Source organism: Schistocerca cancellata, chromosome 4 (assembly GCF_023864275.1).
Source record: "Schistocerca cancellata isolate TAMUIC-IGC-003103 chromosome 4, iqSchCanc2.1, whole genome shotgun sequence".
Lineage (NCBI taxonomy): Eukaryota > Metazoa > Arthropoda > Insecta > Orthoptera > Acrididae > Schistocerca > Schistocerca cancellata.
In genome coordinates this window covers 882132856-882145621 of record NC_064629.1, presented here as the reverse complement: position 1 = coordinate 882145621, position 12766 = coordinate 882132856, and the positions used below count along the sequence as shown (strand labels likewise).

The following is a 12766-nucleotide window of genomic DNA, read 5'->3' as shown; positions in this document are numbered from 1 at the left end:
ATGGTTTTCCGGGCCCCACATGTAGGTTGCCGTTTATGACAGATGTGCTGTGTTGGAGCAGTATCTGCCTGCTTTATCAACCGGCTTTGCATGGCGACCTTTACATCAGGGGAAAATCAATGATTTTCAAACCCCTGAGGTGTAGTCTGCCATGCATGACAGGCTTGTTATGGGAATTGTATCATCCTGCTTTATTGAATCGTACTGCAGCAGCCACAAGTGCCAATTATCATGGCTGGGAACAGGTTGACATTGAGAGAGCAGGGAATGGACAGAGGGAGGAAGTGAACAGAAAGAGGAGAGGAGGGGGAGATGCATGAGGCTGATGGAAGAAGTAAAAGGGTGGTGGACAGATGGAAAAGGAAGAGGAGGTGGTGGAAATGGAAATGCTGAGGGGGAGGAGAATATGGTCAGAGGGAGGAGGTGGAGGAAATGGATAAAGAGAGGCAAGGAGGAGATGAAGAGACAGAGAGAGTGGGAAGAAGGTTATAGAGAGATAGAGGTGGGGGGGGGGGGGTGATGTGGACAGATGGGAAGATCAAGAGGAAGAGGTGGATACAGATAGGGAGATGTGGTTTTTCACTGCTGTTATGCCAGTCATGAGTGACAGATGCTTTTTATACCTGTACTACTCTTACCAATATACAGGGCTATTACAAATGATTGAAGCGATTTCATAAATTCACTGTAGCTCTATTCATTGACATATGGTCACGACACACTACAGATACGTAGAAAAACTCATAAAGTTTTGTTCGGCTGAAGCCGCACTTCAGGTTTCTGCCGCCAGACCGCTCGAGAGCACAGTGAGACAAAATGGCGACAGGAGCCGAGAAAGCGTATGTCGTGCTTGAAATGCACTCACATCAGTCAGTCACAACAGTGCAACGACACTTCAGGACGAAGTTCAACAAAGATCCACCAACTGCTATTCGGCGATGGTATGTGCAGTTTAAAGCTTCTGGATGCCTCTGTAAGGGGAAATCAACGGGTCGGCCTGCAGTGAGCCAAGAACGGATGAACGCGTGCGGGCAAGTTTCACGTGTAGCCCGCGGAAGTCGACGAATAAAGCAAGCAGGGAGCTAAACGTACCACAACCGATGTTTTGGAAAACTTACGGAAAAGGCTAAAGCAGAAGCCTTACCGTTTACAATTGCTACAAGCCCTGACACCCGATGACAAAGACAAACGCTTTGAATTTTTGGCGCAGTTGCAACAGCTCATGGAAGAGGATGCGTTCAGTGCGAAACTTGTTTTCAGTGATGAAGCAACATTTTTTCTTAATGGTGAAGTGAACAGACACAATGTGCGAATCTGAGCGGTAGAGAATCCTCACGCATTCATGCAGCAAATTTGCAATTCACCAAAAGTTAACATGTTTTGTGCAATCTCACGGTTTAAAGTTTACGGCCCCTTTTTCTTCTGCGAAAAAAACGTTACAGGACACGTGTATCTGGACATGCTGGAAAATTGGCTCATGCCACAACTGGAGACCGACAGCGCCGACTTCATCTTTCAACAGGATGGTGCTCCACCGCACTTCCATCATGATGTTCGGCATTTCTTAAACAGGAGATTGGAAAACCAATGGATCGGTCATGGTGGAGATCATGATCAGCAATTCATGTCATGGCCTCCATGCTCTCCCGACTTAACCCCATGCGATTTCTTTCTGTGGGGTTATGTGAAAGATTCAGTGTTTAAACCTCCTCTACCAAGAAACGTGCCAGAACAGCGAGCTTGCATCAACGATGCTTTCGAACTCATTGATGGGGACATGCTGCGCCGAGTGTGCGAGGAACTTGATTATCAGCTTGATGTCCACAGAATCACTAAAGGGGCACATATCGATCATTTGTGAATGCCTAAAAAAACTTTTTGAGTTTTTGTATGTGTGTGCAAAGCATTGTGAAAATATCTCAAATAATAAAGTTATTGTAGAGCTGTGAAATCGCTTCAATCATTTGTAATAACCCTGTATATTATTGCAATTTCAAATGTAAATAACAGTTGTTTTATACCTGGGCTACTGGTGTGTGTGTGTGTGTGTGTGTGTGTGTGTGTGTGTGTGTGTGTGTGTGTGTGGGTGGGTGGGTGGGTGTGTGTGCGCGCGCGTGTGTGTGTGTGCGAGCGCGCACGCGCTCGCGCTTGTGTACGTATGTGCCTGTGTGCCTGTCATCAGTTTTCGAACATGCCTCTGAGAACAGTGCTTAAAATTCTACAAAACATGTTGCATTGATATCCACACAAAGGTACCCCTACTATGGAGTTGCTTCATGCTGACCTGCCAGTAAGCCAAACATTTGCTCTAGAGTTTCTTGCTCACACGGAAACGGACAGTGAATGGCCATGGGATTTTCTGTGGACAGACAATTCCCATTTCTGTCCCCAAGGACATGATAATACACAGAATATGGGCAACAGAAAATCCGCTAGCACATCAACTAGTACCATTTCATTCTGGTGTGGGTTGACAGTATTGTTTATTGTAGGTCCATATTTTTTTGAGGAGATGGGTACTGTGGGTCCTGTTATCTGTACCATCACTGGAAAATGCTGCGAGAGTCTTTTTCAGACAAGCATCATTTCAACCCTTCAACAGTGTGGATGTGTGGGTAAGATAATTTTTGTGCTATATGGCAGTCCCCTGTGCATTGCACAACCAGTGAAGCAGCTGCTGCAAAGGTATTTTGGAAATGGTAGAATTATCAGCTATCATTTCCCCATGGCCTGGCCATACAGATCACCTGATCTTAAACTGTGTGACTTATGACTGTGGCATTTTATGAAAGATGCTGTGTTCAGGGCTCCGATTACAAATGTAACTAATTTGAAAGCATGAAATGCACAAAGCATACTGAACGTGACCCCTGAGAAAGTCTGATCTGTTGTGGAATATGCCGCTTCTCAATTTCAACATGTGGCAGAAAACAGTGGACGGCATACTGAATATGTCTTGTGTCAATCTCATGAAAATTAAAAATCAGTTTAACTGCTGCTTTTTATGTGGTTTTTGGCCTCAGGACAACTGCAAACCAGTTTTTCCCATCTGATCTTGTATGACCTTGTAGTGGTGGATGTGGTAAACTATCTAACAGTGTCACAAACTTGTTCAGTCATGTACATTGCACAGTACAAGTGGTTTAATGTGCAACCCACACCATACCCATCCTATTGCTATCAATCTGTCATTTGTAGCCAAACTTTTTTAAGTTATGATGCATGCAGTGCCATCTAATGGGAAAATTTCTGTTAAATTCTTGTTTTCCATAATGTTTCCTGCTTATTCAATAATATTCCATTAAAATTGGATGTCATTCTGTGGAGCAGTTCCTTTTTTACAGTGTTTTGGAACTGGGACTTTAATTATAATCACCCTTATATGGGTCAGTCCAGTACATAAGTCAGAGCAGATGAGAGAGGTGTCCCAGGGTTCATCTGTTGCGAGAGAAATACCACACACATCAGACCCTTGTCAATCCAGTTAAGGGCAAAGAGAGTTACAGCGTAAAGAATGCCTTCTAGCCAGGATATTTGGTATCATAAAAGTAAGAAGGCTAAGAAACATAATGGATACAAGTTGGACTGGAAATAATAAAATAAGGTTAGAGAACCTCCAATCTGTTATAGTCAAACTGTTAAAGAGGGCAACAGTACCCACTATTTGCCAGAGTGCTAACCCTAAAATTGGAAGTAGGGTGCAGCAGAAAAATGGGCTAACAACATCTAATCACATTTAAAACTGATTAAAAGGGAAATGACCAAGGCAGGTGGCAAAATAAGTAGGATCAGGGATCCCCCAGACCCAGCATGCAGTAGGAAATACCCCAGTGCCAACCACATTGCCCCTTCCCTGGAAGTACTTTAAAACATTATAGCTGAGAAAGCAAACAACTTTCATGGAGAAAACAGAGAACCAGTTTAGCTATCCATGAATCATCCACCAATATTAATGGCAAAGACTCTGGAAGGCCATGCTTAACATGAATGCTAGAAGGAGGATTCATTTCACCAAAATGTGATCTGCTGTCTGTAAGGCTTGCAACCACAATGTGGGGATGGCTTGTTATGTAAAATGAAACTATGAGTTAATTTGGTATGACTGATGAGAGGCAACATAGGGCAGTGGATTCCTTCTGGGATGAACCAAAGAAGGAGCACCATATGGCAGTAGTCTCATTGATAGTGCATAGTTTATTAGAGGAGGCAGTGGCCTAACAGACACTGTTCCATCTCAGAGTGAGGAGAGGTCTCATTTGCACATCCAAACCCACGTCTAGGATTGGCGAAGCGAGTGTTGGATGAATAAATGCTTCTCCACCAGTTCATGACTTGGGACACAGAGAAACACAAATGAGAAGGCAGAACGACTAAGGTCAGAGAGAAATCTGTGAATAGCAGATATTACACAGACTTGGGACACAGAGAAACACAAATGAGAAGGCAGAACGACTAAGATCAGAGAGAAATATGTGAATAGCAGATATTACACAATGGCAAGGATAACACTGATCAATAGCTTGAGCCGCGTGGGTTTAGCTGAGCAGTCTAAGGCACTGCAGTCGTGGACTATGCGGCTTGTCCTGGCGGAGGTTCGAGTCCTCCCTCAGGCATGAGTGTGTGTGTGTGTGTGTGTGTGTTTGTCTTTAGGATAATTTAGGTTAAGTAGTATGTAAGCTTAGGGACTGATGACCTTAGCAGTTAAGTCGCATAAGATTTCACACACACACACACACACACACACACACACACACACACACACACACACACACACACAATAGCCTGAAGATTGCTCATTGAATCAGTACAAATTGAAATGCAGTTGAGGGAGGTTTTTTTAATAAAACATAGGACTCTGTTGAAGGCTACTAGCTGCATCATGAAAGCTCTGCACATTCCCAGCAACAAATTATATTCCTGACCAATGGAAGATGCAACAGCAATCTTTTCTCATCCAAGATTTTAGAGCCATTTGTGTAAATAACAGTAGCAGATGCTGAAACATCATGGTGGTGACTGAAACTTGAGGTCCTTGAAATATATCAGTCCTAGGTACAAACAAATTTCCCCACAGAGGGCCTCCAGGTGCATTCCATCTGGTAATCTCACCTGAAGGTGAATTTCAGGGAGTCAGTGCCCCTTATATGCAAAAAGAATATGCTATGTTGGATGATTAGAAAATTGTCATATGGTGATAGCATAAGTGAGCAAGATTTCAATGTGCAAACAATACAGCTATTTCCACCAACATACCTTAGTGAAAGGCCTTGCTGATAACCCTAGAAAATTCTGGTCATACAAAAATTACTAAGTGGGTTGAAGGCTTCTATCCAGTCACTAATCAGTGAGTCTGGGGTTGCAATAGAAGACAGCAGAAAGAAAGATGAATTTTGAAATTTCGTGTTCAAGAAATGCGGGAAGATCATTTGATTGCTGTGCAGACTCCCGCATGAAGGAGCTGAAAACAAGTAAGTTGCCAGGTTCATATTAAATCCCATTTCAATTTTACATAGAGTACTCTGCAGCATTGGTCCCTTATTTCGCTTGCATTTATCACAAATCACTCACCCAGCACAAAGTCAGAAGTGACTGGAAAAAAGCATCGGTGAGCCCTTTATATAAGAAAGGTAAAAGGACGTACTCACATAATTACAGACCGGTATCCTTAAAACTGATTTGCAGCAGAATTCTTTAAAACATTCTGAGTTCAAGTATAATAAATTTCCTTGAGATGGAAAACTTCTGTCCACAAATCAGCACAGATCTAGAAGACACCACTCACGTGAAACCCAGCTTGCCCTTTTCTCACATGATATATAAACCATGGAGGGAGGGCAACAACGAGATTCTATATTCCTAGAGTTCCAGAAGGCATTTGACATGATGCCCCACTGCAGACTGTTGACTGAGGTTAGAGCATATGGTTTAGGTTCCCAGATATGAGAGTGGCTCAAAGACTTTTTAAGTAATGGAACCCAGTACATTGTCCTTGACAGCAAATGTTCATCAGAGACAAGGAAGTCATAGGACTGCCCCGGGGAAGTGTGATAGGGCCACTGTTATTCCCTATATACATAAGTGATCTGACAGATAGGGTGAGTAGGAATTTACGGCTGTTTACTGAAGGCAGTATGGTGTACAGGAAGATGTCATCATTGGGTGACTGTAGGAAGGTAAAAGATGACGTAGAGAGAAATTTCTAATTGATGTGATGAATGCTTCCTCTAAATGAAGAAAAATGTAAGATAATGTGGACGAGTAGGGAAAACAATCCAGTAATGTTCACATGCAGCATTAGTAGGGTGCTGCTTGACACAGTCACATTGATTAAATATCTAGACATAATGTTGCAAAGTAATAAGAAACGGAATGAGCACATCAGGTAGGTAGGGAAGATGGATGTTCATCTTCATTTAATTGGGAGAGTTTTTGAAAAGTATAGTTTATCCATAAACAAGATGGCATACAGAATGCTAGTGTGACACATTCTTGAGTACTGTTCAAGTGTTTGGGATCCCTACCAGGTAGGATTAAAGAAAGACATCAAAGCAATTCAGAGGTGTACTGCTAGATTTTTTACTGACAGATCTGATAAGCAAGCAAGTATTACAGAGACACTTCGTGAACTCAAATGGGAATCCCTGGAGGGAGGATGGCACTCTTTTTTCCAGAGGCACTATTGCAGAAATTTGAGGTCAGTGGCAGAACGATTCTACTTGGCAGAACGATTCTACTGCTGTCAGTGTACATTTTGCATAAGGACCACAAAGATCAGATGTGATAAATTAGGATGAAATGATAATTAAATCAACACCCTAGCTGCAAACAGGTGTTGATATACATGATTGGGGACATGTTGAAAATGTGTGCCCCGACCAGGACTCGAACCTGGGATCTCCTGCTTACATGGCAGATGCTCTTTCCATCTGAGCCACTAAGGACACAGAGGATAATGTGCCTGCAGGGACTTATCCCCTGCACACTCCCCGTGACACCCACATCCCAACATGTCCACACCACTACATTCGTAGTGCACATAATAGATGTTTCTCCATCACACTCATTACTCATGGTAGATTAATCTACCAAGTCCCGTACGAGTTGGGGCATAGCATGTGCATTCACACAAGAAGGTCAGTGGCCAGGTGGCCATATTTTAACTATATATGAAGGTAGTATCTGTTCCCGAAAGAACAGATACCATTGATGACCGTGCAGCTTCTCTAGAATGAAATGATAATTAAATTGGCACCCTAGCTGCAAACAGGCATTGATGTACATCATTGGGGACATGTTGAAAATGTGTGCCCTGATGTGTGTGTGTGATGGGCAAACATCTATTAAGCGCACTACGAAGGTAGTGGTGTGGACATGTTGGGAATGTGGGTCCCACAGAGAGCATGCAAGGGATAAGTCCATATATGTTAGTGTAGTAGGTAGTGTAATAAATATTACAATAAAAAATAGAGCTTTAATAGTAGCTCTGTAATTAGCAGTGGCAGTTGCAGTTTGCAGGAATTTTGCTAGTTTCTATTTTTTTACAAAGTATAAATCTTTATTTAGTTTTTTCTAGTCCTGGCTGATGGTATGCAGTTTTATGTAAAAGTCAATAAATAATAGTTTCAAATAAAATCTGTTAAACCATACTTTTTAAAGTAGCTTCTTATATGTGGGTAAAGATAGCCAATGCTAATATGAGGCAAATGTATGAATCAATGAATATTTTTTGGGATGGTAGTGCACATCATGACATGATCATCCCTTCCCAAAACACCAAACCAATTGTAAAGCATCCTGAACATTAGCAGGTGGCTTCAGTGGGAAACACAATAATTTTTAACAATTCACCAAATAATTTGGAGCCCTTTCTTCCACAAATATTTTGTTTTTATTTTTATTATTTATTTATTTTTTTCATTTTGAGACAAAAAATTCAGCAGATCTCCAAAATCTAGAAAGGAATCTTAACTTTTATTGTGGTATATGACTTACTTTCTAGCAATATGTTACAACTGTACTTCCAGGAAAATGCGTTAAACTGTTATGCAACACACTTCTTATATTGTTACAACATTAACTGCTTTGAAAACTACACATAATCATCACAACTTACAAGACAAGTTGTTACAAACTTTTCTTTCTCAAGTGACTGGTGAACTTGCTAACTGTGATCACACACACTGCAAGTATTGACTAGGCATCAGATTGTTGCTGTGTATTTAATCTCTCACATAATAACAGAGATATTATACCCTGTGCTAGCATCTGTACTGTCTTCTTGATCACATGCTGTATGAACTATCTGTAGTGTTTTACATACAGTGTTATTGTACCATATACTATGTACATATTATAACAATTTCTAATTTGTCCCACATTATGTTAAGGTTTGTGCATTAAAGTAAATTAGTTAGCAAATTTAAAAAATGAAAATAATGGAATAAATCAACATTTTATGACCTTTTTTTGTTTCTCTGATTATCTTTAAGAATTGCAAAATGAAAATAGTCTTTTTCTTTTACAGTTTAGAAAGAGCTATAAAATTCCAACAAGTTCGCCAGTTGCACGATGATTTGGAACGTGGATTTGAAAAGTGGCAGAAACAAGTGAAGACACTGCAGTGTGAAGCAACTCAAAAGGCTGAACACAGGGCAACACGACAAGTTGAGAGCAAGAGACAGCGGGTTGAAACAGAGAATCGTGCTAGGCAGCGCCATCACACACGACTTATGGAAAGGTACCAATTGACTGAAAGAATAGATGAATATGTTATATAATTACTATTTAAATATTATACAAAAAAAGACACACACAGATTTTAGATACTGTCATTTCTTTAGTTCAGGACTTTGTTGAGAGGCTGCTGTTTCTTGTTATTACCAACTGAAGAGGTGTAATGGTTCAGATTAACCACTAGCTTCACATTTGAGAGGAGCAGTGTTCAAATCTGACCAGATGTAGGTTTTCTGTGGTTGCCTACAATTAATTTTGGCAATTTCTTCCCACAACCTTGCACAATCTAAGTTTCTGCTCTGTCTCTATGACCTTCTTGTCTGTGGGACATTTAACTCTACTTGTGCTTTACCTTTTTGTTTTGTGTTATTAATTTTAGAACACTCATATTTTTTTCTGGATTTGATGTTCCTGTAGGTGAATATATTTTGGACTTAACATACATCTGTTCCTCTCATTAGCATTGAGAAAAGAGGATGGTGTTAATTTTATTAAACATCTAAATAGACCAAGTCTTTTGTTATTACCACAAACATAATTTATACTAGTGCTATATGAAATTAAGTAATTGATAAGAAATCAAATTATTATTATTGTTGTTATTATTGAAAATCTTTGCTGTGCTTTGTCCTGCCTCTCCCATTATGTGTCTGAAGCTGTATTAAAACCAAAGGCTGGGACTGCAAGCAATACTGGCTGTGCTTAGTCAGAATTCACATGCAAAAAATAGAACTAGATAAGATCATATTGAACATAACTGTATTAAGTTCTCTGGAGTTGAAATTTGACCATTTATGACTAAAATCCATTTAACTTCTATTCCTATGGCTATTTCTTATAGCTACATTACAGTTCCTATTCTCAAAAACCATAACTTCAAACTTTGATTAAAATGATTAATTTATTTATTGCCTTGTTCTACTGATAATGTCATTTATCTACAGTCTTATTATTATTTTTATTATTATGTTACAGAATTAACCGCGAGGATGAAGCAAGAATACAGTACATACGTGAAGTAATAGCCCGAAAAGAAGCAAAAATGAAACAGATGGCTGAGGAACGTGATCTGGCTATCAGAGAATCCAGGCGTCAGGCTCAGGCTACAGCAGATTTAAGGGAGCATTTACGGTAACTGTGTCCCAATATTCAATTTGAATAACTTTATATAATGTGTTTTGCCATGCGAGGTACACAAGAAATGGTGCTCTAATACCTTTAAAAGGATACTCATATCACTGTGCAGTACTTGCAGTATACACTTTCTGATTGAAAGTATCTAGACACTCGAATGTAATGCAGAACTGACCACCATAGCCGAGTCAGAGGAGAAAGATCCTTGACAGTTCCAATGGGCTGGGAGTGGCCGTTTTGCAGGCCTGCATCAACCAGGGATGTAACACAATTTTGTAAACGTCTCTCTTTTAATGCATCATTACTGCTGGAGCTCTGTAGACAGCTATTGTTTTTGCATGCAGCCATTTGCAGTTTACAACTGAAAGCTGGCAACAGTGCTGCCAGCTATCAGCAATTGTCTTCTTAGGCGATCTTAGGTGGATCCACCAGTACAATGGAATAACTGGTCAGTCAGGAAAGCTCAGTGACTTTGAATGTGGACTAGTCATTGGATTCACCTGAGTAACATATCCATTAGGGGCATTTAAACCCTTGTAAATCTGCATAAATTAAGTGTTGGTGATAAGATTGTTAAGTGACACTCTTCCACTCTCTCGCCCATTGATAACAGTTATTCTTCTTCTTCTTATTCTTCTTCTTCTACCTCTTTTTTGTTTAGTGTGTTTGGACAGGGTAAAAAAAATTTAAACATATTTTCTTCTTCACTTCCCTTGGTGTAGCCTTGCTCTATACATTTCAGCCATTCCACTTTATTCTCATACTATCTCTTCATTTCCATAATTGTTTTTCCACACCTTTGTTCCAGTTTCTCAACCCTGTCCTCCCACATGATGCAGGGGTCATCTTCCTTATCCAGCTCCTCCCTGTGCACGTATTTCAAGTACTTGTTTAGCTTTTCCATCCTTTTGTGTTCTCATAACATGCCCATACCATCTCAACTGATGCTCCTCAACCACCACACTAATTACTTTTTTCTGCCCAGCCTTTTCTCATATCTTTTTCATTTCTAACTCTGTCTTTACCATTCTTCCCTACTGCTTTCCTCATGAACTTAATTTCTGTATCAGTAATCCTACTTAGGTGTTTCTCTTGAAGTGCCAAACTCTCCATACCATATGCTGCAATTGGCACCATAATTGCTTTTAAGTTTGCATTTTAGTTTTCATACCTATCTGTTTGTTCCATAATTTGTGTTAGTCATCCAATAGTACACTGAGAGACTGCTTTCTTAGTTCTGTTTAGCATTTCTTGTTCTATTCTTTTATCACTACTTAGTAAATACTGGGCTATGACATAATATTCTGGTGCTAGTTCAAAAAAGTTTTTTTTTTTTTTTTTTTTTTTTTTTTTTGCCTCCTACAGTAGCATGCAGTAAGAATATTACATAAAGTTGATTACTGAATGCCTTGCAGAGGACTCTTGAGATACTTAGTGGCTCTTACACTTACATGCCAATACATCTACTTCACAATGGTATTTGTTGTTAATAACAGAATAAAATTTAGGATTGACACCCATGATACTAGATGTATTGAAAATAGGTCTCAGTATTTACAATTGTGAATAACTGTTTTCTTTTAAAAACTACCACCGCAAGTAAATAGTGAACTACCAACAGAAGATAAGCAGCAGCACTTTATTATAATTGAGGAAGCATAAGCTTTTTCCAATTTAGCCACTTTCTTTCTTCTACAAATTTAGTTTCTACACTTTGATCATTTTTTATTAAAGTGCCTCTTTACTTATTCCACAAACCAAAAGGTTCTATGTGATGGGATCTATGGAGGACAGTGAATGTATAAGATCTGATCAAAAAGTTTCTATTCAAAGACCATACATTCCAAAATTAGCATGCCAGTCAGATAAAGTCAGCATAAACAGTGAGCCAATCGTGCGGCCGACACACCAGGTTGAAGATACTCATTTGGTAAAACACTGTGTCCTATTGCATGAAGAAGCCCATAACTGCCTGTTGTGCATCCTCATCCAACAGAAATCATCAAACCTCATAGGCTTTATTTCAGGGACCAAAGGTGTGATAATCATGTGGGGAGAGATCAGGACTATAGTGCAGGTGGTCAAGTGTCTCCCACTTGAGTTGGCATAACTTCTGTATTATGATATTTGCGATATGCATTATCATGAAGCAGCAGCACCCATTGTCAAATTTTTCCTGGATGTTTCACCTTATTTTGCATGCCATACTCTCCAGTATTGCACAGTACCATTCCCCACTGATGGAGACACCAGATTCCTTGAAATCAATAAGCAGTAGGCCCTGGTAATTAAAGAACGCGGTGAGTATCATTTTTACAGCTGATGGTTAGCTGTTGAATTTCTTGGGACAAGGGAACAATGGATAACACCAATGCTTTGTTGATGCTTTCCACTCCAATTCCCAGTAGTGGCACCACTGCAACAATACTCTCAAGAAATGTGCCTTCAACATTGAAATGCCTCAGGTGCTTCAGCCAAACAGCCATCCTATTTGGTTTTTGTCTGGCATTCAACACTCAGGGTCTCCACTGGATGCAGACCTTATGGTAACTTAACTCCTGCTGGATAATGTGTTGACACTACCAAAGCTGATGTTGAGATTCTTTGCTAACACATGAATGGTTATGCACTGGTCTGCCCCAGTCCCATCATCAACCACATGCTTGTTGTCGTCTGTAATGGGTGAGGCTTGTCTCCCCTCCAAGATATTGACCAGTGTCTTGTGTCAAAATGCAACCAGCATGGAACTTGGTACACCATTCCACAGTGGTGGTTTTTGACAGACATGCTGCCCCATACACAGTCTTCATTATCCAGTGAATGTCTATCGATGTTTGTCCTCTGACACCCAAGAAAAGAATAACAGCAGGATGGTTCTGTTTGGACACATTTGGTAATA

General features: G+C 40.1%; 1 protein-coding gene across 6 annotated transcripts in view; it reads left to right on the top strand.

Annotated features, from left to right (window-relative positions):
- LOC126185043 (coiled-coil domain-containing protein 177-like) overlaps positions 1–12766 on the top strand; it is a 318163-nt gene that overhangs the window by 284745 nt on the left and 20652 nt on the right. For all 6 annotated transcript variants that reach the window (XM_049927793.1, XM_049927791.1, XM_049927792.1 and 3 more), the window contains 2 exons: positions 8525–8737; positions 9709–9864. In XM_049927793.1, the coding sequence (XP_049783750.1) occupies positions 8525–8737; positions 9709–9864 (369 nt within the window). The remainder of the gene's footprint in view (positions 1–8524; positions 8738–9708; positions 9865–12766) is intronic.